Genomic DNA, 27,474 nt, shown 5'->3' with positions numbered 1-27,474 from the left:
AGGTGATGGAAAAACAGGACAAGAGATTGATGCACAGTCGGGAGCTTGGCACCTTTGATGGCATCTCCAGAAGTGGACCCAATGAGATACACATTATCCTGAGCCCGAGTTTTCAATGAAACACTGGTACTAGCACATGCCATATCTGCAAAATAAGCAAGAATGTGTGTAAAATCCTGTTAATTCTTACTCCACAGGGTCACTCTCTACAAAAGAGCCACAGTCAATAAGTTAGGCCTACATATTACACACTAAAAGAGCGTACCCCTGACCCCGGGAACCTGTACAAAACATGCATGAAAATTGCCCAGATAGTGATCATAGGAAGTCTCAAAACTGTATGTATAATATATTGTATATAACTATATATATAATGTATAATGTGTATTTATGTATATTTATTATTTAATGTATATTTTATGTATAAATTTAATGTATATTTAATTATAATGTATATATATTGTATAACTATATATTTATTTATTATATTTAAATTTTAATATATTATATTTATTTTTAATATATTATTTAATGTATTATATTTGTCTATATTTGTATAATTGTCTATCGTATAATTGTATATATAATGTATAATATAATATATATTATTATTATTTAATGTATATTTACTATATATTTATTTTTAATATTATATTTAATGTATATATATAATTATGTATTTATTTTGTGTATATACAGCCCAAAAAATGGGAATTCCTATTTTTGCATGGGGGAAAATTCATCACTGATGTGGCACCCCTAAATATTATTGGATTCCATTCACATTTGGTGTGGTTTCGTTTGACACAAAAAGGAACACAAATAGACCATGTCCCGGAGAAAATCTGCATTTTGATTTTTTGAAGCCCACCCTGATATATATGTATATGTATGTATGTATGTATATATATACCAGCGAGGTACCAGTGCTTTGGGAAGCCAAAAGCAAACAATGCGGAAATGGTGAATGCTAAGCTATGGAACCAATAAATTCCACATTCCTGTGCCATCTTTAGTCAAACATCAGGCAATGACAGCAGGTTCATGAAAGACTTGGGCAAAAAACGTACCCGTCTGAATGGTTCTATACCCACTACCCAGTCAATGGTGAATCTGCATATTATGGTGAATCTGCGAATTTCAAGGTTAGAAAGTAGAAACCCTCACATCATTTCCTCATTAATTTCAACTCGATATCTAATATTTTCATTCCAAACAGCATCATTCCAATTACACATTAATACGACAACAAAATACTGTGTTAAATCACCATTGTATAAAGATATTATCGAACCAGCCCATTGTCGTCATCTGTTAACTTCATGATTTGGGAGCAGATCCGCATTGAGGCAATTTCAAAATCATAATTTTATTGAGGAACTTATGAAAGCTCCTACCTACCTTACGGCATCCGCTGGGACCCCAAAACGTTCCACAGAAGGTTTGGCGTGGCTAGCCCCGAAGATGAGGGAGTCGTTTAGGGCCGGACGGACAGACAGACACTCCTGTTTTATAATATGTATATTGTTATAGATCTCAGAGACGGCACTCCCCTTAGCAAGGGGGGGTTACTCCCCTTGGCCTGTTAAGCTGGCCGTCTCTAGTCCTGGTACTTATAATGCTCCTTTGTGGGGTGAGATTGGTCAGGGTTATTGGTCAAGGTGTTCTCCCGAATACCTTTACCAATCCCTCCGCAAAGCAGGGAGACAAGTACCGCTCGAACCACGGACAAGATGGTATTTGCCGAGCGGTTTAGCAATCCGCGATTCGAGCCGTTAGCAATCGACTAACCCGATTCTGAGCGATGGCTAAATCGTGCCACAGGTACCAATGGGGAAAAGACTAAAGCGACCGGATGAGAGGAAGCCAAAGAACCAAAAAGGGTAAAGGAAGAACACAGGTTTATTTCTATACTAAAAGAGGAAACGAAAGAAGGGCTTTTACAAGGAGAAGAAGAAGCAGATACACAGGGCAACCTTAAAAACAGTCTTAATTATCAACGCCCAGGACAGAACACAGACTCACACGAAAGCGGAATTGCAGGCAGGAATGACTGGAAGAGGGAGAATGTCCAGGTGGGACAGCAGGGCTGGAAGGTCCGGGCAGAGGCACAGCATTGAAGTCCGCTCCAGGTCCACGCTCCGGGCTGGAAGTGAACAGCCAGCGGCAGCTTCTGGTCTCGTATCTCACACGGTCAGACAATGCGAATGAAGCGTGGGATTGTCGCCGTCAAACGGACCCACTCTCCTTACAATGCTCTGTATCCTCGTCAGGTACCTCACTCATCTGCCGGATCACGTCTTCTCCCTCAACTCCTCATGAACCTTCTCACTCAACTGTTCAAGCAGTCCCTCGCAGCCGCTTTTATTGTCCGTGTCGGAATCAAGCCACCGGCTCCGATGACACGCCTACCGGTTTGCTCACCGCGGCGCTGGTTGGTCGGTAAGGGCTTGCTGACTCCACCTCTGCTGACGAGTCGACATGCCACACCTTGTTCTGGTGGCTGCGCCCCCTTCTTCCTCGGCTTGACCGCATGGCTAATGGCGTCGTGGTGCTAGAAAAACAGCCCAATGCAACGGCGGCGAACGCGGCTGGCAAGCGAAGTATCACAATTTGGAGAGGGAGAGAGCAAAATGGACGGAATGGGGCCTATCTTATTTGATTAATGCAACGCAGATTCAACTATTGGGAACAGATCCTTAACTGAAACACATAATAATGAAATAACTACAAAGAGGTCCTATGGTTCGCTACGTGTTGTACATGGACTAACTAGGGTGCGATCTTTAACAAAGCCAATTGATGGGGATATTTACAGGGGGTCATTTATAAGGGAAACATTTACTAAAATTTAGGAGTGAAGGTTCTAAAAACCGTAACACAGCACCCGTCTTTCCTCTAGGGCCGTCCCAGCCCGAAATAACTTTACTTAATGTGACACTCAGGTGTAGTAGCCCTCTACTATTAACCTTACCCTTGAGTGTGACAGTTTTAAAACAACTAAGTATGTCCCGCCTGCTACGTTGCATCCTACCTAACAGACTCACGCCCACAGAATAACTGAACTGCGGAATTATTTGCAAACTACACATATACGGTGGGGAGCATTATTTACAAAACATTAATTGGTATTTACACTGCAAACCCAGGACCTGTCATTTTGGGAGACAAAAGAATCCTTTGCAAAGAGGAAGGAGCATGCACTGCACTGCACCGATACACCATACTCAAATGCCCGGGGATGCACAATTGATTTTGCAGTGCACCCCCGAGCACAAGAGCATTACAAAGCACCAATCAGCACCAAAGCACCATCCAGTGCTCATTTCACACATTTCATCCAATAAAAACAAACTGATGACCTGGTTGTCAGCTCCTGCTTCCCCTGCTCTGCTGGTCCGATGTTTCTTGTTGTTGTCTTGTTCTTTGCTTGTGGCCTATTTGAAATAATAAAAAGGCACCAAACGCGTCCATTTTTATTTAGGGCCAACAGGGGCCAACTAAGGGTGGTCCACCTGTATGGCAAAGGGGGCCACCTCTACATGGTCCGCAAGCAAGCTTTGCCTCTGGCCATCCTGGCCGGTCCCAGCAGAGGGGTCAGGCCCCAACATGTGGGGTCCATTGGTGTGGTGCTTGGCCACAAAAACGTGTGGTCCATAAAGTGGTGCTCGGCCACAAGTCGTGCGGTCCATAAGGTGGTGTACTGGTCCAGGCAGGCTGTGCAGCGGCGGCTCGGGCACACAAGTGCGGCTACCTGCGCACTCCTCCCCCACCCCCCCCCCCCCCCCGGACCCAAAAGAAACAAGCTGTGAGTGGGGAAGGAAGGACAAAGCAAGCATCGGGGCAAGGTCACAAGGGTACACATTAATTCAAGGTGATGCAGAGGTGAGGTGTGCATGGGAGCGAGCGGAGAAAGCTCGTCCCTACCGTACGTCACCCCCCCCCCCTGTCACCTACCCTACCCTTGCCCTTACCCCGTATTTACAAAACTCTACACATTTACAAATTCGTCACTACTGTCTCGTCTTCCCCATATCTCCCCTAATACCAAATTCGTCCACAATCCCTCTAACCAAATTTGCCATCAATTCCAATTCCTCATCAATTCCTCCTAAGGAGGAAGAGATGGAACAACAAGCACAATGTCACCCCCACGTCATGATGCGTCTTACATTCCCAAAACATTTGCAACAACAAAAACATGGTGTGGAGTCCTGTCACCTTGGCGAGTGGATGTAGATGGTGCGAAGAGAATTCAATCCTAACTATACTTCTAAATGACTTTAACACTTTTACTCTACCCGGGGTCTTTCCCTGCAAAACCATTGGCCACTTTACTCTATGCGGTTCTAAAAACCAATTCCCACTGACCATCTGTGGCGCTCACCAATTTGGGGTCTCACTCCCCCGATTCAACTCCCTGTGCCCTTGCACAATTTCAGGGCTGGGTCGTGTGGCTCACCAGCAGGTCTACTCACCTGCATACCTCTGCCACTGCAGTTGCCTCCCGAGCTTACCTGCTCCTTAACCTAACCTACCTGGGGAAGGCCCTCTGGCTCCCCTTACCCCACTCGGTGCCCTCTCTGGCACTGGGCTACCCGGGTCCGTCCTCCGGATCCTCGGGCCCCATTCACAACTACACAACTCTACTGGCTCCCAGAGCCTACCTGCGGCCTCACCTGGCCAACAGACTAACAGTGGCGGAGTGCCCATTTAACCATACACACACTAACAGGCCACACGCCCAGCCATTTCACTCCACTAATGCACCCATCCAAACACCATTCTACCACATGCACCACAGATGCCAATATCCAACCACAATTTACCTACTCCCTCTACCTACTCTTAAACTACCCTCCCTGGGTATTCGTCAAAGAGGTCCATCTTCCCCATCCACTCCTTTCGCACCAACCACTCCACTCCATGTATTCCACATTACTCACTCCACACCATCCATTCCACACTCCATTCCATCTATTCCATACTCCATTTACTCCATGCTCCATTCACCCGTGCTTCACCTGCACACCTGTGCCCACACACCTGGTGTCACCTGTACACCTGGTGGCACGTGCACCCGTCTTTCCTCCCAGGCTCATTCATTCAATGCAATACACAATCACAATTACTCAATCATACACTGCATCATCTAAGCTGACTACTCCCTTCTGAAACTCGTGCCCCCCGTCTTCCCTTATACTAGGCGCTCCCACGTCGTTATCATCCAACTAATCTGCTACGTCCCCTCTACAGGTACAATGTCGCTACTTAACTCTACAGTTACCTACCGCCATTTCTAAATCCCTAACAATTATCCAAACCCTCCCTGGCTTGATTTGCACAGCCATAACCCCATAAACTACTGCTCATGTGCCCGGACGGATGTGAGGGATGGTGGATTTGCCATCCCTCCACATCGGGCATCTCCCACTATACCATATACCCATCAAATTTTGCCCATCACATTTTCCCAATCAAATTTGCCAATCATTACTGCCAATCATTTTTACCCATCAAATTTGCCAATCCAATTTGCCAATCATCACTTTCCTACCCCTATTCGTCCATTATTCTGAGCCTCGGTGCGTCGTTACATCATTAAAGCTCGGCTTCGCAAAGCCGAGCGATGAATGCGGGCGGTTCGTCTACTGCGGTTGGGTCCGTCCGGCACTCGATGCAGGGGAGGAGGTTTACTCGGGCCGAGATTCCAAGGTCCACCTTGGCGCGGAGCCTTTCGGTCTCCCGCCCGATGGCCCAATCTTGCCCGGCCGGAACGCCGCAACCACAAGGGGGCGCCGTTCCGACCCTTCCTACCTTCCCTCGAACCGGGCCGCCCGCTCTGCTTAGCAAAGCGCGGACGGGACCGTGCAGGGTGGGGCCCAGCCCGGATTGTGCGCGACGCTCCGAACAGGAGCGAAGCAACACTGATCCCCGCCGGTTCCCGCATTACACAAAGCCCGGCACAGACCGAGGGCTCGCGTCGGCTAAATGTCAGTCTGAACGCTGTCCCGTTTAACGTCGATGCTCCCCGTACATGCTCACACCCACACGCGACTCTTCCCATACTCACACATCCAGGTGTCTCCATACACTCCGTTATTGCAATTCCTCTTACACACCACTCATTCCACCACTCATGGTCAGTACACTCATTCCGCTCACAGACTTCGTTACACACCTGACCACCGCACACCTTGGCGCACACTCGTCATTCACACACTTCATCAACACACCTCCACGCACCCACTCCTCGGTCACATCCTCTGTGATAACCATGGGTGTGCACTCTTTTTCACACCCAATCACGCGCTTCACCACCCACTCAGGTGTGCATTCCTGCACACGCTCAACCATTCCAGGTGTGCATTCTTTCTCACTTGCCACCACCAACTCGCACTCCGTGTCACTCTCACCACCACACTCTGTCGTGCCTTCTCGTTCACTCTCGACAGCACACTCACTCCTCGGCGCACACTTTTTCCTCACACACACCTCCGTTCCACACCTTTCTCGCGCACCTTCTTGCGCACCCTCTCCCGGTACATACTCCGTACCACTCATGGGGGCACACACCCAATCACCACCGCACACCCTGGCTCACCAATACATTTCACACTCCCCATAGTTGGACATCCTCGCACACCTCCTCCTTCCATACACTCTGCACCAGTCGCACACCTCACCAGCGGCCTCTCACAAACACCCGGGTCTAGACCAACACCCAAGCTCGCTGAATCTCCCCTCACACCATATACATTTCCGAGCATATCGCCACTCACCTCGGCGCCTCTTCTCCTTCGCTCCTCCTCCGCCACCTGCAAACTCTTTATTTGGTCAGTAAGCACATCATCACGCTGTGAGCGCAGACCTTGCACCAATTCCATCACCTCCTCCTTTATCTCTTTCTTAGTCTCCCTCCGTCTCTTCTTAATTTCACTTACCCCCTCTTTCACTTCCTCTAGCTTCTGCTTCACCTCCTTTATTTCCCGGTGCGCTCCTTCAATTTCTTCCTCTAAGGCCACCTTGGTCGTTTATATGTGTGTCGTGACTTCCCGTTCTTTCGTCTCCATTGCCTCTACCACCTCCTCTAACCTCTTCGTCAGTCCCTCATGTACAGTCTGACATTCCTTCTTCGTCGCTATTAATTCCTTCTTTATCTCTTTCTGCGTCGTTTTCAACCCCCCTATTACCGCCGTGTTCTTTTCTACCTGCTCCCCTAACTCCTTTTGTCCCACTGTCAGCTGCTCTACTCCTCGCGTCAGGTCTTCTATGCCCCCCTGTAGCCTAGCCATGCTGTTCCTCACCTCTTTCTCCATGCGCTCCTCACCCCGCTTTACCTCGTCGCGCACCCCCGCGACGTCTTCGCTCACTCCTCGCCTTATATCCTCCCCCATCTCTCCTATTTCCTTGGTGGATGCCGCCCTCATCTGTTCCAACTCCCCCTTGTGGGTGTCCAATTTGGTTTCTAGCCCGATTTTTACCTCCTCTATCTGCTCCCCCATTTGTTTGATTTCCCGGGCGGATTGCTCCCCCATCTCCCTCAATTTGCCTCCCATCTTGTCTTCTAGCCCCATTAACTTTCGGCTAATTCGGCTAATTTCAAAGCCGAATGCCTCAACTCTGTGTTTGCCTCAAAATCCTTAGTCCCAAACCCATCTCTCTCTGTTCCCACCTTTCCCAGTCGAACCAAACTGCTCCTGGACTCTGTGACCTTCTCTCCTGACGAGGTGGAGGAGTTTTTGTCAAACCTCGACTCTGATTCTGCAACTGGACCAGATGGCATCAGCCCACGGGTCCTAAAATCCTGCTCTGCCGCTCTATCTCACCCTCTCTCTGTTCTTTTCACCCTATCTTTTGCTCAAGGTCATCTGCCAGCATCCTGGAAATCAGCAAACATTACCGCTTTACACAAAAAAGGTGCAAAAACAGATCCTTGCAACTACAGACCAATCAGCCTGCTCCCAATTATCAGCAAAGTCATGGAATCCATCATTGCTTCGGATATGAAATCTTTCCTCTTCTCCAATGGCTTGATCTCTGATCATCAATTTGGTTTCAGACCAGGTCACTCTACTCTGGACATGCTGCTTCTGCTGTCTCAACAATGGATGGAGGTCCTCAATGCCAAACAGGAAATCAGAGCTGTCTCCCTTGACATATCACGTGCCTTCGATATGGTCTGGCACCCAGCTCTGCTCACCAAACTCTCCTCCTATGGTATCCATGGAAATCTCCATGCATGGCTTGCGGACTTCCTCTCTGGTCGTAGTCAACGTGTGGCCCTGAATGGATTTCTCTCATCTCCCCTTCCCGTTCAGGCTGGAGTTCCCCAAGGCAGTGTGCTGGGCCCTGTGCTTTTTCTGGTCTTTATCAATGATCTCTCCGACTCTCTGGAAGATCCTCTGTATCTCTTTGCTGATGACTCCACTCTCTGCCGCTCCATTCCTCTTCCCTCAGATCGGCAGTCTGCAGCCTCCTCACTCTCTGAAGACCTGGACAAAATCACAGACTGGTCAAACATGTGGAACATGTCTTTCAATCCTGACAAATCTCACACTCTTACTATGTCTCTCCGAAAAGATCGACTGGACAACCCTCCCATCTACTTTCTCAACAATCCTCTCCAAGAAGTTCTGTCACTCAAGCTTTTGGGTCTCACCATCTGCCATGATCTTTCTTGGGAAAACCACATTTCCAAGCTGGCCTCCAAAGCCAGTCGCCGACTGGGCATCCTCAGTAGTGTAATAATGTTGCTTCTGGGACACCTCCGTTTAACATGGGAAATCCCTATCTAATGTCATTTACCCCCTTGTCTTTTTCAAAAATCATAAACACCTCTATTTCTCCCACCCTCATCTTTATGAACCTTTTGTCTGTAGTACCTATCCTTAATGTTGTTCATTAGACCACTCAAACACTACAAATATTTGTTTTCTCTTATAGACCTATCATCCTTCTTCTACATATCATCTGGCAGATTAATCTTTGACCCATTCACTTCCATATTAATTCTTTCCCTCCCTCATTGACCCTAAACACCTATATTTCTCTCACCCTTTTCTTTACGAACCTTCTAACCTTTTGACATGCTATCCTTATTCATTAGACCACTTAAACACCTGTGATCCTTCTGACCTTATGGACCTTTTAACCTTTTACTCTTAATATCATCTGGTGAATATAACCCACTCAAACAACGACCCTACAAATATTTGTTTATGCGTGGGAAATAATTTAATTCTCCTACAACTCTCTTCACCATCTAATATATTAACAAAAAATATGTTTGAGTTTGGTTCTTTATTAAGATATTTTAACTGAGCTAAGATAAAATGGTAAACCTCCCTCAATGTTCTTGCTTGAGCGCCTCCAGTGCCACATACCATTTTTAAATTAAAGTATATATTTTCCTGACAACCATCAAAGTTTTCCGTCCACTCAAAAATATTTCCATCTTTTTTACCCAATTCACCGGTATTTAAATTAATTCTCTTATTTGTTTTGTGAACTTTTTTACCAGTTGCCTTTTCAATTATACCTATTTGATATTTTTCACATTCATTATGTTTTCCATTTATATACCAAGGTTGATTACACCTCCACTCTTTAGTCTGGTTGATACTTGGTTCTATCATTTATATAATAGTAAAAAAGGCGGCGGTAGCCCGTTAAAATCCCCAACCCCCCCCCCCCCCCCTTTTTAACTTATCACTTATATATATCTTATCACTTATATATATCTTATCACTTATATATATATCTTATCACTTATATACTTATATAACCATAAGGGAGACTATCAATTCCATTTTCTAAAATAAACCTCTTATCATCAAAAGCCCCCAATGCTTTCTTATTTATCTCTTCTGAATATAATTGATGTTTATAACTTCTTATTCCATTAATCTTTCTAAACTCTTCTTTCTTTGTTGTTAAACAGTTATAATAATCCTTAAAGTTTATTGTTTCTTTAATAACATTTTTCTTTACACCTTTTAACTTCTTATCAGTCTTTTCAACGTTATTCACAATGTATTTATAAGCATAAGCCTTTGACCTCAATCCCACAAATTCACTCATAACATTTCCTCCTAATTCATCCTTGAACTTTCCAATCACCTTTTTATTTTTAGAAGAGAACAACTCACTCTCTGGACTGTAATTACTCGTGTCATAGATATTAATGTCTCTTTTCATGTCTGAATAAACATCGTTGGTATTAATTTTCAAAATAAAACTATCTGTATCCATATAAAGTAGATTAACATCATTTTGATATTTCTTCCTCAAGTTATTATAAAAGTAATCATACATTAATGACTTTGATAAATCAAGAATTGTTGTTCCAATATAAATAGGTTTGTTCATTTCAATACTCTCTTTAATCAAATGGATCGCACAAAAGTTCTCAGTAAAGACCTCAGCTCGAGTAAAACTCGGTCTATTAATTAATTTTGATGCTTGTTCCCAAGATGTTGATAGTCTGATATTTTGTCTTTTCCTCACATTCTCCATAGTCTTACCAAAGACCGCATTATTCATCAATTTATAAAAGTCTTTCTCAAAATCTGTTTTTGACTCTGTTCTTCTTTGTGTATTAAAATCAATGTACCCCTTTAACCAATGACTTTGATTGAACTTTAGAACCCTATGGATCTTCTCTACTCTTAGACCTTTTGATAAATATTGTCGCAAATTTCTTTGGTGTAGAACATAATTTTTCTTGTTATATAATGTAGTAAGTAATTTTTCTGTTGATTCACCTATATCAAACGATCGTTGATAATCACTCAACCATTCTTTCTTTGGACTTGCTTTCTCACAAGCAAATGGGAGATCTTTGTGTAGGTTATGGAGTTCCTCTGGATATTTTAAATCAATTTCAAAATAATAACCAACTTTTTCTTCATCCAATTCTTTTTGTGTAGAGATACATACATCTTGTAAAACGTTTTTGTAGTCTTTTTCCTTTACCCATCTAAGTTTTCCATAAGGAAGAGCCTGAGACATTGCCCAGCCATACAGGTTGTTCGCGTCATAGTACATCAAGTAAGAACTCTCTTTCGTTGGATCATAATTTGGAAGATATTTGTTATTTGCTTTTGCGTATCTACTCGAGCAGACTTGTGAAATTCCACCTCTTTTTGCCTTTTCAATCATCAAAAGCATATCAACATCGGTTATCAAATCCAAATCTTGTTTTGTCATTTTCAACATCGCACTCCAGGCCAATCCAGGTGCTGTGTAGTATTGAGCAGGATCCAATCCATATCCAGTGCGACAAACAGATCTAAAGGCTTCAAATACATCGGCCAATAAAAGCACATCAGTTTTGAGATACAAATCGTGATACTCGCCAAGATTCTTGATGTTATATTTTTCCCAAACATTTTGTGCGTGTACATAATCTTTATCAGATATATGACTATTATTTAATTTGTTATAGAAATTTTCTTTTGAAGGAAGTTGTGTTTCATTGAATCTCTCAAATGAGTCCATATAGTCATAGGGGTAAATTCCCTTTTGTGTTAGAAAATCTTTATCTAAAAAATACTCTGAAAGACATGGAAACTCTTTTAGATTTTGAACCAAGTTAACCAATGGACTTGCCATGAATTTAAATGTATCAAGAAATCTGATATGAGTAATAGGAGATGTGTGAATTGTTTTTGTGAATGAAATGTATTTCTGATCCGTGTTTGGAATTGCTGAGATACTTCCAGAAGTCTTTGAGAGTTCCTTGATAAATAGATGTGTATCATAATGAGCGTTGTTATGAAGAAAGACAGGAATGAAAGAGGGGAGTTGATAATTAATATTACAACTTTGATGAGCCGGACCTCTATATTTACCAGTGAGATGACAATGGTCTCTAACCTTTAGACCTTTACCAATTTTCTCCTCACAAATATGACAGACATTGTTTTTTATAAATTCCCTTTTTTCTTTACTTGTTAAGGACATTGGTTTATTGGTTTCTCTCATTATCTTGGTTAATCGAACACAGTCTTTTTCTAGTCGTTTCACAAACTCCTCTGGGGTATTTGAGCCTCTATACATCTCTAACTTGTTATATTTATCACCAACGGATGATTTGATATAATAACAAAAACCACAAGGAGTATGTTTTTGATATTTATTTGTGTATGATTCTTTTGGATCTTGAGAAGCAGTATCAATTTTTTCTAAAATACTTTCAAAATCAGCATATATAACAAATGGATGTTTGATCTTTTTATTTTCATCTTTGAATGTGATCTTTGAGCCTTCTTTAGGCATATTGATTACCGTTGATTTATGTTCGCCACAATAATTTGAATGTTTATCTAATCTTTCTTGTGAATTGAAGAAGTTAAGACAACGCAAACAAATATATATTTTATTTGTTCTCTTACAGACTTGTGGTTTTATTAATTTAGCAATATCTTTGATGTATGTATAATGTGAATTTTCGTCTGAATTAAAATATAGAAGATTAATATGAGTTTGTTTACAATTGTCAGAAAGCTTTAAAACCTGAATGTTGTTTGTTTCTGTTAGACCATAAACATTAACTGATAAATTATTCATCTTTTCAAATTTAGGAATATCATTTAAAGTCATCGGAAACTTTAGATCTTTCGTATTTAATGTATTCTCATATTTTTTATAATGAGATACTCTTTCATCATGAAAATGTGGAGGATGTAAGTGTGCTAAAATAGACCAGAGAAAACATTTATTGTCTTTATTTTTGATATTGATAACTGCTTTTCTATTTTTGATAACACTGGGTAAATCAATGTAAGAAGAAGCTTTTAGAGGATCTGATTTAAGAATATGAATGTCTATGTAAATAATTTTTCCTATATTGAATCCACTTCCTACGATTGAATTATCCACATCTTGCTCTTGTTTAATAAGTTCATCATAGACTCCTGATGTTTTAAAATCTTGATATGAAGATATAAAGTGTGGCTCAGTTCTCATGTATGGTGCATCTATAACTCCTTCATCCTTTGTCATTTCTAATTTTACTCCCATATAAAATTTAAGTGGTTTCATTTCCTTTAGTGTTTTTTCAATCAACGTTTGAACAGCAGGTTTAACTATTTCTACAGCATCAACTATAGACTCTGGTTCAGGAGGTTTGAAGTTAAAGACTCTTATTTTAATATGTCCTTTGAATGCTCCATCAGAGTTTTTAGTTGTGATAAAATTTGATAAATGTAGATTTGTTTTAAGATGTATTTTGAAGCCTTTCTTGAGGATATTTTTATTACATGTAGAACAGTGTTTTGTTTCAGGTGGAAGAGGGGAAAGTTTGTTTAAAATGTTGTATGTATGTTTTGCGGTGAGAATATGTTGTTTATAATATTTTACTTCCTTCTCGCAAGTATCACAATAAACCATATTTATAGCGTGAGAAAACGTGGTGTTTTATATATATCACTGTGCTTAAAATAAAACACTTTTGAGCTTTACAGCTCCGTTTTATATATATCGCTGTGCTTAAACTAAAACACTTTTTCACTCAGAATCATCTAAGTCATAACTATCACATGAATACTCAGAATCATACTCAGAGTCATCAATAAAGCTACTCTCATAACTATCATTTGAGCACAAACTATTAGTATCATAACTATCATCTGTGTTCAATGAAATACTATCATCACCATCGTCCAAGTTCAATGAAATACTATCATCACTATCGTCTGAGTTCAATGAAATAGTAAAATCTTCACTGCTGTATTGACTCATATTTAATTAGCAAGAAAAATATTCCCATCAATATCTATATACTTTCTTTCATTAACAGATTCAATCTCTACAATTTTTATATCAAAAGTTATCTTTAAATAATCTCTAACTATCATAGAACGAAATGACATTTCACCAGAAATATTAACATCATTCATTTTACTTAGATCTACACCCTTTGGATTATTAAAGAAAATACAAATGTCTCCTCTAGAATTATTAATGGTCTTATCATTCTTTTTCAAAGTATCGTGGTCAATCACTTTTTCAAGCTTTGAATAAATTGCCAGGAGTAGAGGAGAAACTTTTGTTAGATTTACTTTAATGGATGTCTTTCCAGGTATAGTTAGAGCTCTTCCTTTAAATGAAATAGAGGGGCTCATGTTATTTTCCATAACTGGTTTTACCCAAAAATTTCCATATTTATCTTTGTTCAATTTAACATCTTTGACATATTTTTCTATATCTTCCACCGAAGTAGAGATTGATTGAAATTTGTCTTTTGTGCTTTGAAACATTGTATTTATTAATGAATAAACTTGCGTTTAGTTTAAGTAAAAATTTACCACATAAATATGATAAGTTCTGAAGGATATTTAGAATTTCCAGACTCTCCATATGATAAATTAGAGAATTGTCCGGCTTGTGATAGAGTGGGGCTTAATGATGAGGATTCATATAAACAATGTATTTTCTGTGATTTAATTTTAATTAATGATAATAAGAAATATAAAAAAATATATAACTCTTTTAAATTAGAACCAAAAATGAATTACTTTACAAGATTAATAAGAGAGATGAATGTTAAGTATTGTGATGATAATACACCATTTCTTTCAAGGGAAGAGACTAATTGTATTGAGGAAATGTATAAGGGTTTAATGATATTTATTATTCAAAATAATTTTAATGGAAATGTTAATACAAGATACTATATAAATAAAATAATGGATTATTTTGAAATTAAACCCGAACTCAGGATAAAATATAGAGTTTCTCAAATAGCTCAAAAAAAGTTGGATAACTTGTTTTCCAAATATATAAATGAATGATTTTTTACCCGTTTGGGAAAATAAGATAAAATTTAATAACCATAAAAACATTCCAAATTCATTGAGATGTCTAATAGTTGGTTCAAGCGGATGTGGAAAAACCTGTTTACTTTTAAAGATGCTCCTTGGTTCTAATTTTTTAGATTATGATAATTTAATAATTTTTACAAAGTCAAGTTTTCAACCCGAGTATCAACTACTCTCACAGGGTTTTAATGCGGGTCTTAAAAAGGAAGACATTATCGGTTTATTTAAACTTCAAAACAAACTAAATGATTATAATATTGATGATATAATACAATTATTTTGTGATACACAGAAATCAAAATCGAAACCCATAACTTGTATTCTCAGTGATAATACGGATGATATACCTTCACCTCAAGATTTAGATAAATCAAAAAAGAACCTTGTCATCTTTGATGATTGTGTTAATGAGAGAAACCAAACAGTAATGGATAGCTACTATACAAGAGGGAGACATTCTTCTTGTAATTGTATATATCTTAGTCAATCATATTTTCAACTCCCTCGACGCTCAATAAGAAACAATGCCAATACTTTTATTTTATTTAAGTTAAATTCAATAGATGTAAATAATTTTTGGAGAGATAATTGCTCTACGTTATGTAGTAAAAAAGAATTTGAAAATTATATGAAACACACGATTGGAAAATATAAATATATTGTTGTGAAACAAGATGAGATACTAAATGATATTTTTCAATAAATAAATACAGAAAATGAATACTGAAGAAAGAGAAAGAAAGTTTAAGGAACATCAACAATTAGTTTCAAAAGTTGTTAAACAACAGGAAGAGATAAAGAAGAAACGGAGACAGAAACTAACTGGTGAAGAAGCCTTTGAAAGAAAACAAGAGAAATTCTTTAAACCACTTTTGAAAACTCAACACCCTACAGTTCCCACGGTAGAATTTACTCCGAAAAAACTTCAAATGCTCAAAGATTTTAGTCAGATAACAAAACAAGAACTTGGTGAATTAGAATATGATGACGAGGGATTATTTCGGAAACTTGAGGAGGTAAATCAACCCCCTAATTATGTTGTGGAAGCTCTTCAAAACAATGAATATTCGGCGGGTTCAAAAACCAGAGCAGGTCTCATTCCAACAGAAGAACCAGCAGTGTTTCATCTTGTGGAAGAAAAGGTATTGATATTTAATGATGAATTGATGTTCTTGAGTTCTACTCAACCAAATGTTAAATTAACTCCAAGATTAATGTTTCTTCTAACAAACCCCGGATTCAGCGGTTCAAAATATTTTGAGGAACCACTTGATATGGAAAGAGAGGAAGATAGGGTATATATTGAGTTGCTAAATGCACTTGATTATGGAGTTTCTGTTGCTGGTAAAAGTAAGAAGAATGAGAAGGAGAAACATATTATTGATGCTTTAAGTAAGCTTGGTTCGGGTGTTAGTTTTCTTCCAAATGACCCATCACAATTAGTTAATAGGCTATTATTGTTGTTAGGTAGTAAGAAGGCTGGAAACAACAATTGTTTTAATGAATCCTCAGCCATTTTAGATCAGTTGATGAATATGAAAATAATTAATAAATGTCAATACAAAGATATTTTATTAGATATTAAATAAGATGAGAAGCACAATTCTTAGTTTTAATTTCACAACGAGCGATTACACAGCTTCATTCCCTTACCCACTACAACTTGACCCCCTTACCTCATATGAGGCATCTTTATTGTCGATGGAAACTTATAATACCTTGTTTAATATCACAGAGAAAAACAGCAAGTTTAGTTATAATCCAGGAAGTGGATATAAAACTATAACTGTTTCACCTGGAGCTTACGAGATTTCTCAAATATCTTCAGAAGTCTCTCGCCTTATGAAAGAAAAAGGTGATGAACCAAAAAATATTGTAATAGATATTCAAAAACACACTTCAAAATCAACTATTAAACTTAAAAATAATTATAAAGTTGATTTCACGATTGAAAATTCGTTTAGAGAGCTATTGGGTTTCTCTTCAAAAAAGATTGAAAATAACGGGACGTTTTACAGTGATAATGTTATCCAAATATCCTCCGGTATAAATTCAGTATTAATTCATTGTGATTTGATTGATGGTGCTTATAACGATGGAATAAGAACAAATACAATATTTTCATTCAGTGCATACTCAACCCCGATTGGTTATAAATTTAATATGGAACCAAAAAATCTTGTCTATTTACCTGTGTCAGGAAAAACCATATACAGAGTAAATTTTAGGATAACCGACCAAGATAATCGTATGATATCCTTTAATGATGAAATTATATCCATCAGAATTCACCTACGTGAAGTTTTTCAATAAATAAATAATGGTTATTGTGAGAAAACACGAGTTGGGAAAATATAAAATAATTACAGGGGAGGGCATGTTCCTTTCACCAGACTATACAAGGTATGTGGGTAGAGGATACTATAAACCTAAGAGACAACGAGGTGTAGGTCATCAATTTCGAAATAAAGGAGATGGGATAATTGATACTCTAATGGGTATTGGTTCAACCATCCTTAAACATAAAGACCTAATTGGTTCAACTGCTTCTGCCGTGGGCTCCGTTGCGGGTGCTATAAAGAGTATAAAAGATGCTCAAAAGGAGTCTCATAAATTACAAGCAATCAAAGAAATAAAAAAAGGTAAAACTCAACTATCTTCACAAGAACGACAAAAAATCATTAAAATACTTGGGTCAGGGTTTCAACAATTTTAATGCTATATAAATACAAGTATGGAAGCGATTGATAGTATCTATGATTTGGATGATACGATTATCATTTCAAACTCCACTAAAAAGGAAGACTATTTTAAGGTAAATGCTATAACAGGAACAGACTGGAATTCAAACGGAACAAAAAGTTTTGAAATAAATAATCAACAAACTTACTTGAATATAGCTGATAGTTTCTTGCTGTGTAAATTTAAATTCACTAAGGCTGCGAATAATACTAATGCTACACTCGTAAATGATTTCTTCTGGAAAATGTTTGACAGTGTCCGCCTGTATATTGGAACACAAGAGGTTGAAGCGGTTGATTATGTCTCTGCTACATCTGAAATGATGAAATTTACACTATATTCGTTTAGTGATAGAATGGGTAAGGGAGCTGTTGAAGGTTTTATTCCTGATATGTCAACGGGTACAAACGCAGACCCTGGTTATAGTCAAAGGAAGTCAATGTATAATGATGAAACAAAAGCAGTGAATAGTTTTACCGTAGCAGTACCTCTTAAAGGTATATTTGGATTTTGCGATTATGATAAAGTTTTGTATGGTCTTAAAATTAGATTTCAACTACAAAGGAATGATAATGTAAATAGGTTGCTTTTTGGGGATGAAAATGCTTTTGGAGACAACAATAAATTTGTTATTAATGATTTGTGTTGGTATATCAGTGAATATACTCCTAATCTTAAAACGGAAGAGATGTTAAATAGAAGACTTAACTCAAAGAAACCGCTAAATGTATCATACCTTAAAAGAAGATGTCAACACGTTAAACTGGAACACACTACCTACACTTGGAATTTGGGTGTTCTTCAAGGAAAGCCACGATACCTCTGGCTCATTTTTAAAAAACCAGATGGAGAGGACGGTACTAATAAGAATAATGCGCTGAGTGATAATGCTAAGGTGAAACAACTTCGGGTTTCTCTTGATGGCACATTTTATCCGCGAGATAGATTGGAAATTGATTGGGAAAAAAATGATTATGCGGAAGCCTACAAGTCCTACCAAAAGGTGTGTGAAAGTAATGGTAATAATGATCCTATTTTGGATATGGTTGCGTTTCAAAAACTTTATACAATCTACGCAATTGACCTGAGTTCTCAAAAGGAAACTATAAAGTCTAATCGAGTGGATACTTCTCTATACATTGAAAGAGGGGAGAGTGAAGAGGTTAATGCATATTGTTTGCTTTTGGAGGAAACAGAATTACAGATTAATACAGATAATGGTGTTATGATTAATATCACATAGGTTTTTTCTCATAAATAAATGGTTGGGGTATATGTTAATCAAATCAATCTTAATAAATTAACATCTTGTATTCAAAATCAAAAGCCTTGTATTATTAATGTTAATACAATTCAAAGAAAAGGAGCTGTAAGAATTGATGTTTTACTCACACACACACAAGTAAAAACACTAAATGATGTTGGATCACTTAAAATTAAAATGACGAAACCTATGTTAAAGAAATATTCAATAGATGAGTCAAGAGGAGGATTTCTCCCGTTTCTAATTCCTTTATTTGCTGGTTTAAGTGCGGCGGGAGCATTGACTGGTGGTATTTCAGCAGCGGTAAAAACTGCTAACGAAAGGAAGGCACAACTAAAAGCTCAAAAAGAATTGGAAAGACATAACAAGGAGTTGGAGAAACAAATTAGTGGAAGTGGTGTAATTGTAGATTTTGCTCAAAAACTTGAAAGTCTACCTGATAAAGCTAGATTGTTGGTTGGAGATATGCTTTCCTCTATCGCTCAAGCGGGTGTTAAACTAACTAAACGGGGTAATGGATTGTATCTTTCTCATAAATAAATGGATAAATGGTTTAAACAATTTGGAAAGAATACAACGTCAAATATAGAACTAGCTAAGTATTGTAAAACACTAAAAATTGATAATGTGGTTATTTGTATGAGAGATGAATTAACACATATAAATAAGAATACAAAGAATATTATTATGAATTTAGACACACAGAATGGTTCTCATTGGGTTTGTATTCATAATAGTCAGGATAAATATTATTTTGATAGTTATGGTATGCCACCACCTGTTGAAGTAATACAATTCTTACAGAATGGTGTTTATCAAACATTCCAAGTTCAAGAAATTAATTCTAAATGTTGTGGCCAATTATGTTTATATGTATTATTTCAACTCAACAATAATGAAAATTTTTATGATATCATTTTTTATCTAATATAAATGACCTATGTTGGAAAAGATGGTTCTATCTTTGGAAAATCCTCTCAGGATATTGATTTATCAAATTATTATACAAAGGCACAGGCTGAACGACAAAAATATAGTGTAAGTAAAAATATTAATATGAAGAATACTTATAAATTAATCAATTATCCAAACCCTACAGATGCGAATGACTTGATTAGATTCAGTGATTTATCACAATATATATCTTTAAAGAAAACAGCACGTTTTGTGAAACAAGTAAAATTTACAACCACAACACCTGGTTATACTGACCATACACCTTTCCTCATTGAATTTAACTACCTGCTTACAATTAAATTTTATAAAGAAGGACATTTAGTTAATATGCGAATTAATAAATGGGGGTATGATATGCCTGATTTAGGGTATAATTGGTCTTTTTCAATAAACATAGAAGACCTACATGATTTAAATCAGTCTCGTAAAGAAGAATATTATCCACTTGGTGAAGATAAGGATTTATGTGGAAGTACAATTAGTAAACAACAAATACGTGATTTTAAGAAAATAAAAATATATGATAGTATAGCGATGGTTCGCATGACAAAGAAGGAAGGTAATGAGATAAGGATAGAAAGCCGAGGAATACAAACCGATTTGGTAGTGGGAAGATGGGGTGGTATTACCTGTCATAATATTAATCTCACATATATTTCTGATACATAAATGGCAGGAAGAAGACTACAAGAGAATTATAATTTTTGTATTCAAGGATACCTACAAGAAAAGGGTGCTCGGTATTACATACCTTATGATTTGGAGCATATACATGGGAATTTTGTCATAAAAAACTGGCCTTATACTGATATTGTTAAACCCACAAATAGAGACTTGTTTAAAATATTAAATAAAAATGAACTTCTCAAAGTTATGAAATATAAAACTCTTTTAGAAATCGTCAACAAATCTTATTGGTATCCTATTATGAGAAAAATAATTATAGATACAAGAATATCTCAAAATCCAGATGAGTATATGTATAATATTCTTTGGGGTTCAAACTCAAGGGTAGCAAGGGATGAGGAAGGAGTTGAAGAAGAGAAGGAGGAAAGAGAGAAAAAGGAGAAGGAGGAAAGGGAGAGGGAGGAGAAGGAGGAGAGGGAGAAAAAGGAGGAGAAGGAGGAGAGGGAGAAAAAGGAGAAGGAGGAAAGGGAGAAAAGGGAGAAGGAGGAAAGGGAGAAAAGGGAGAAAAAGGAGAAGGAGGAGAGGGAGAAAATGGAGGAGGAGGAGAGGGAGCAAAGAGAGAGGGAGGAAAAATATAAAAAGATGGAAATCACTGAGATTCATAAAAGATTGAGTGTATTAAAGCAAATAAATCAATCTCAACGCACCGAAGAGGAAATTAAAGAATTAACAACTCTTATGAAGATAATGGTTTCAAAAATAAGAACGTCAATGTCTTCAATTTCAGAGATTTAAACGAGAAAGTGGTGAAGAAGAAGAAGAAGAAGAAGAAGGAAAAGATTATGTGATTGATGATGTTGGTGTCATTGACTTTAGTTAGTTTTTATTTGTAAATAAATGGAGGAGAGAGTGAAGGCATTCCTTAGGATTCTTTATGTTTTAAAAATAAAGATTGAAATGTATATGTTGAAAACCAAAAAGGTTTTGATACTCTGTCGGAATTTTTCTGATAAATAAATATGAGTTATTGTCTCAAATGTAAAAAGAAAACTAAATCTAAAAATATCTCTTATGTTAAAGCTAAAAATAATAGAGTTTATCAAAAAGGAATATGTCAAGTATGTGGCTCTAAAAAGTGCCAATTCATCTCTCCTAAAAGAGGAGGAGACATACAAAAGTTTCTGTCAGGAAGTAAATTTACAACAACTGGAATTCCAGGGGAATTACACCTTCCAGGGTATTCTTTCTGTGGTCCAGGAACAAACTTGGATAAAAGATTAGATGAGGCTGACAATCCTAAACCTTGGTCTAAACCTACAAATAGGGTTGACGAAGTGTGTATGAAGCATGATATTGCTTATGGGAAAACCACTACGTTGACTGAAAAACATAAAGCCGACAGCGAAATGTTGTATAATTTGTCTTTGATACAAAATCCAACGTTGAGAGAGAAAGTTGATAGGTTTATTGTGAGAAATTTGATAAATGCTAAATTGAAACTTGGTCTTGGTTATTCCTCAAAAAACTATTAGGCTCTAATGATGTCATCAAGACTGAGGAGCTTTTGGCTGAAGAATTACACAAACCTATAATCACAAAGTTTAAAAGAAGGAAGGTTTATTCTAAATACACCGACCACATATGGTCCGCTGATTTAATTGAATTGAATAATGACAGGGGATACAGGTATGCTTTAACCGTTATTGATTTGAGGAGTAGATTTGCCTGGGTTGTCCCTTTAAAAAATAAAAGGGGTGATACTTTAATGTTAGCCTTTAAGCTAATATTTGATCGGGATAAAAGGAAACCAAAGAAGTTATGGACTGATGAGGGAACAGAGTTCTATAACAAAATATTCATGAAATTTCTTAAGGGGAAGGGTATTAAATTATACAGCACCTTTAATGAAGGAAAGGCAGTTGTTATTGAGCGTTTTAATCGTACTTTGAAAGAGAAATTATATAAAAAATTCACAGAACTCGGTTCTCAAAAATGGGTGTATTTAATTCAGGATATTGTAGATGATTACAACAATACAGTTCATTCATCAACAAAATCAAAACCATCAGAAACATTTACAAAATTAGAATATGAAAAGGAGATTAATTTGAGAAAGCCCAAGTTCAAAGTTGGTGATATTGTAAGGATATACAAATGGAAAAGTCATTTTGAGAAAGGTTATACACAAAAATGGACTCGTGAATTATTTAAAATCATTGATGTAATGGATACAGCTCCTTGGACCTACAAATTATATGATTTAAATGGAGAAGAAATCTTGGGTTCATTTTACTCGCAAGAATTACAAAAAACACAAGTAAGCAGATAATACCCTTGAAAATAATAAATAAATAAATAAAATGTAATGGGGATACGTTTTTAAATCTGTGAACCACAAACACAGAATCCCTCAACTTTTCAGTTGGGGCTTAACTTTTGTTTGTGTGTACAATGGGGATACGTTTTTAAACCTGTGAACCCCAAACACAGAATCCCTCAACTTTTCAGTTGGGGCTTAACTTTTGTGTGTGTATAATGGGGATACGTTTTTAAACCTGTGAACCCCAAACACAGAATCCCTCAACTTTTCAGTTGGGGCTTAACTTTTGTGTGTGTATAATGGGGATACGTTTTTAAACCTGTGAACCCCAAACACAGAATCCCTCAACTTTTCAGTTGGGGCTTAACTTTTGTATGTGTATAATGGGGATACGTTTTTAAATCTGTGAACCCCAAACACAGAATCCCTCAACTTTTCAGTTGGGGCTTAACTTTTGTGTGTGTGTATGTGTGAGTGAGTCATAATAATATACAAACCCTAACCCAACCCCATCCCTAACCCAACCCCATCCCTAACCCAAACCCATCCCTAACCCAACCCATCCCTAACCCAACCCCATCCCTAACCCAACCCCATCCCCAACCCAACCCCATCCCTAACCCAACCCAACCCCATCCCTAACCCAACCCCATCCCCAACCCAACCCCATCCCTAACCCAACCCCATCCCTAACCCAACCCCATCCCTAACCCAACCCCATCCCTAACCCAACCCCATCCCTAACCCAACCCCATCCCTAACCCAACCCCATCCCTAACCCAACCCCAACCCTAACCCTCACATTCAAAATCCCAACCCTAACCCAACCCCATCCCTAACCCAATCCCAACCCTAACCCTCACATTCAAAATCCCAACCCTAACCCAACCCCATCCCTAACCCAACTCCATCCCTAACCCAACCTAATCCCTAACCCTCACATTCAAAATCCCACCCTAACCCTAACATAATCTTTTTTTTTCTTCTTTTTTAAAAATACGTATTTCTTTTTTTTTCTTCTTTTTTTAAATACGTATTTCATTTTTATTTTTTTTCCTCTTCCTCCAATTCTGTCTTTCAAGGCTTTCAAGTTTGAAGAAGTAGAAATGGGAAGAAAGAATTTTCCAGCATTTTCTTCCTCGAACTTTCTTGATATTGCTTAAATCAAGCGTCATTAAACAAAGAACATTGTTCATTGCTTTAGAATGCAAAGAGTCTCCAAGATGTACCCCACAGGTAGAGTCTCCAAAATAAAACCAACTTTCCAAGTTCCCAAGGTATAACCACAATCCTGTTGAGTCTCCAAGATAGGTATCACATTCCGAGTTATCAAAACAAAACCCCCATTCAGAGTCTCCAAAACGAAACCAGTTTTCAAAGTCTCCAAGGTAAAACTCTTTTCCTAATTTTATGAAATTTAGTGAGTCTCCCAGGTAGGCTCCACAGTTAGAACCATCTAGGCAGACCTCATAATTTGTTTTTCCCAAATTTAGTGAGTCTCCAAGGTAGGCTCCACAGTTAGAACCATCTAGGCAGACCTCATAATTAGTTTTTCCCAAATTTAGTGAGTCTCCAAGGTAGGCTCCACAGTTAGAACCATCTAGGCAAACCTCATAATTTGTTTTTCCCAAATTTAGTGAGTCTCCAAGGTAGGCTCCACAGTTAGAACCATCTAGGCAGACCTCATAATTTGTTTTTCCCAAATTTAGTGAGTCTCCAAGGTAGGCTCCACAGTTAGAACCATCTAGGCAGACCTCATAATTAGTTTTTCCCAAATTTAGTGAGTCTCCAAGGTAGGCTCCACAGTTAGAACCATCTAGGCAAACCTCATAATTTGTTTTTCCCAAATTTAGTGAGTCTCCAAGGTAGGCTCCACAGTTAGAACCATCTAGGCAGACCTCATAATTAGTTTTTCCCAAATTTAGTGAGTCTCCAAGGTAGGCTCCACAGTTAGAACCATCTAGGCAAACCTCATAATTTGTTTTTCCCAAATTTAGTGAGTCTCCAAGGTAGGCTCCACAGTTAGAACCATCTAGGCAGACCTCATAATTAGTTTTTCCCAAATTTAGTGAGTCTCCAAGGTAGGCTCCACAGTTAGAACCATCTAGGCAAACCTCATAATTAGTTTTTCCCAAATTTAGTGAGTCTCCAAGGTATAACTCTTTGGCTGGGTCATCAAGGTAGAACTCGTTCAGTGGGTTTTGTTTTGATAACTCACAATAAGTATCATCATGGTAGAACTCTTTTTCAGGATTTTGTGGATCTCCAAGGTATAACTCTTTGGCTGGGTCATCAAGGTAGAACTCGTTCTGTGGGTCTTGGTTGTTCAAAAGATCTTCAAACAAAAAAATAACTTTATCCCAAGTTGTGTTAAAAGTAGAATTTTCATTTCGTAGCTCAGATACAATTTCCTCCATCGACAAGAGGTTCGAGTCCAGTTCATCAATCTGAAGGTTGAGCGCTACACAGGTAGTAGGACTCCAAGGAATAGCAAAGTTATCCCATTCCATTTCGGCATAGGAGTCCATTCTCAAGTGAAGCAGAAAGCGTGTTTGAAAAAGCCTGTGTGGTCGGTGCCTTTTATAAGAAGGGCTGGGTGTGTGTCATTTCCTGTGGAAATTCCCTGGGCGTGTCTTAACTGGAAATGATGTGATGGAAATTCCCTGAAAATGATGTTATGTATTACCTGGAAATGATACAATGCTGAAGAGTTTATAAAGTGGGTGGGACTTAGCAAAAGTGGGCGGAGCTTAGCAAAAGTGGGCGGGGCATAGCAAAAAGTGGGCGTGGCTTAACAAAAAGTGGGCGGGGCTTAGTAAAAGGTGGGCGTGGCTTACCAAAAAGTGGGCGGGGTTTTTCCAAAAAGTGGACGGAGCTTAACAAAAGGTGGGCAGAGCCTACCAAAAAGTGTGTGGCACTGGAGGCGCTCAAATAAGAACATTGAGGGAGGTTTACCATTTTATCTTAGCTCAGTTAAAATATCTTAATAAAGAACCAAACTCAAACATATTTTTTGTTAATGTATTAGACGGTGAGGAGAGTTGTAGGAGAATTAAATTATTTCCCACACATAAACAAATATTTGTAGGGTCGTTGTTTGAGTGGGTCAAAGATGATTCACCAGATGATATTAAGAGTAAAAGGTGAAAAGGTCCATAAGGTCAGAAGGATCACAGGTTCACACAGAAGGACCATTGTTTAAGTGGTCTAATGAATAAGGATAACATGTCAAAAGGTTAGAAGGTTCGTAAAGAACAGGGTGAGAGAAATAGAGGTGTTTAGGGGCAATGAGGGAGGGGAAAAATTAACATGTAAGTCAATGGGAAAATGAGAGTGTCCCAGAAGCAACATATATACACTACTAAGGGTCGTCATGGCGACCACTTTTTGTTGAGGCATTCCGGCAGGTCGAGATCGGGACATTGGATGGCTCCACGCCGAGATGGTGCGTGGGATCTCGGCCCGGGTAAGCCCCCGTCCCTGCCCCGAATGCCGGACGCATCCAGCCGCTGGCGCAGAACAACCCGCATTCATGGCTTGGCTTTACGAAGCCGGGCTTTGGACAGGAATTGGCGCATCGAGAGGCATTAGTGAGTAGACTGGGTGATGAGGTTAGTGTTTTGGACCCAAAATTAGAGAAAAACAAAATTTGATGATTGGCAAGGGATTGGCAGTAGTGATTGGCAGTAGTGATTGGCAGATGATGGGTAGTGATTGGCAAATTTTTAATTTGTTGAAATTTGATGTGCGAAATTGGTAGTGAGCGATGGGCCCGGTGGGTAAGGCTGGCATCCCTGCCACCCTTCCCATAGGTGGGGGCAAATGCGCAATAGCTTATGGGGTTGATGGCAGTGAAAACTAGCCCGGGTGGGTTAGGTTATATTGTAGGGATCTAGCGAAGATGACATTAGGTGACGTTAAGTTTAGTTAGTGACTGATACCTGTAGTGGGGACGCAGGTAGATTAGTGTGGATGATAATGACGTGGGAGCGCAATAGTTTAAAGGGACGACTGGGAAGCGCAAGTTTCAGAGGGGAGTAGTTAGGTGAGATGATGCTGTGTGAGAATTGAACAGGTGTGATTGCACAGGTGTGCAACTGGACAGGTGTGTGGAGCAGTGTGTGAGTAGTGAGTGTTGTGGATCAGCGCGAATGCGCTTGGGGAGAGAAGGGTGCAGGTGGCACCAGGTGTGAGAGCACAGGTGTGCAAGTAAAGGTGTGTGGAGAGAGTTGGAGTAATTGGTACGGAGTGGTGTGCATGGTGCGAAGGTGTGGATGGGGGAAGAGTGGACCCCTTTCACGAGTACCCGGGGCGGGTAGTGTAAGTGTTAGGTAGAGGGTATAGGTAAATTGTGGTTGGATATTGGCATCTGTGGTGCGGGTGACAGAATGGTATTTGGATGGGTGCATTAGTGTTGTGGAAATGGCTGGGCGTGTAGCCTGTTAGTGTGTGTAGTTGGTTGGGCACTCCACCACTGTGAGGATGTCGGCCAGGTGAGGCCGCAGGTGGGCTCTGGGAGCCGATAGTTGTGAGTGGGTGCCTGAGGATCCCGGGTGTGGATCGGGCAGCCCAGTGCCAGAGAGGGCACCGAGTGGGGAGAGCGCCAGAGGGCCTTCCCCAGGTAGTTAGGTTAGGGTAAGGAGCAGGTAAGCTCGGAGGCAACTGCAGTGGTGGAGGTGTGCAGGTGGGTAGACCCACTGGGAGAGGTACACGCCACAGCCCAGAAATTGTGCGAGGGC

General features: G+C 39.1%; 2 protein-coding genes across 2 annotated transcripts in view; one reads left to right on the top strand and one right to left on the bottom strand.

The window, feature by feature from the left end:
• Window positions 1-27,474, bottom strand: part of LOC137425432 (uncharacterized) — a 109,830-nt gene that overhangs the window by 595 nt on the left and 81,761 nt on the right. Inside the window, exon 2 of the mRNA XM_068113869.2 lies at window positions 1-145. This exon is cut by the window's left edge and continues 595 nt beyond it. Coding sequence (XP_067969970.2) covers window positions 1-143 — 143 coding nt within the window. The 5' untranslated portion in view covers window positions 144-145. The remainder of the gene's footprint in view (window positions 146-27,474) is intronic.
• LOC137425771 (pituitary homeobox 3-like) overlaps window positions 1-27,474 on the top strand; it is a 124,469-nt gene that overhangs the window by 33,169 nt on the left and 63,826 nt on the right. The window lies entirely within an intron of this gene.

Source organism: Myxine glutinosa, chromosome 4 (assembly GCF_964187855.1).
Source record: "Myxine glutinosa chromosome 4, kmMyxGlut1.1, whole genome shotgun sequence".
NCBI lineage: Eukaryota > Metazoa > Chordata > Myxini > Myxiniformes > Myxinidae > Myxine > Myxine glutinosa.
The sequence above is the reverse complement of the archived record's forward strand: the minus strand, read 5'-3'. Positions and strand labels throughout refer to the sequence as shown.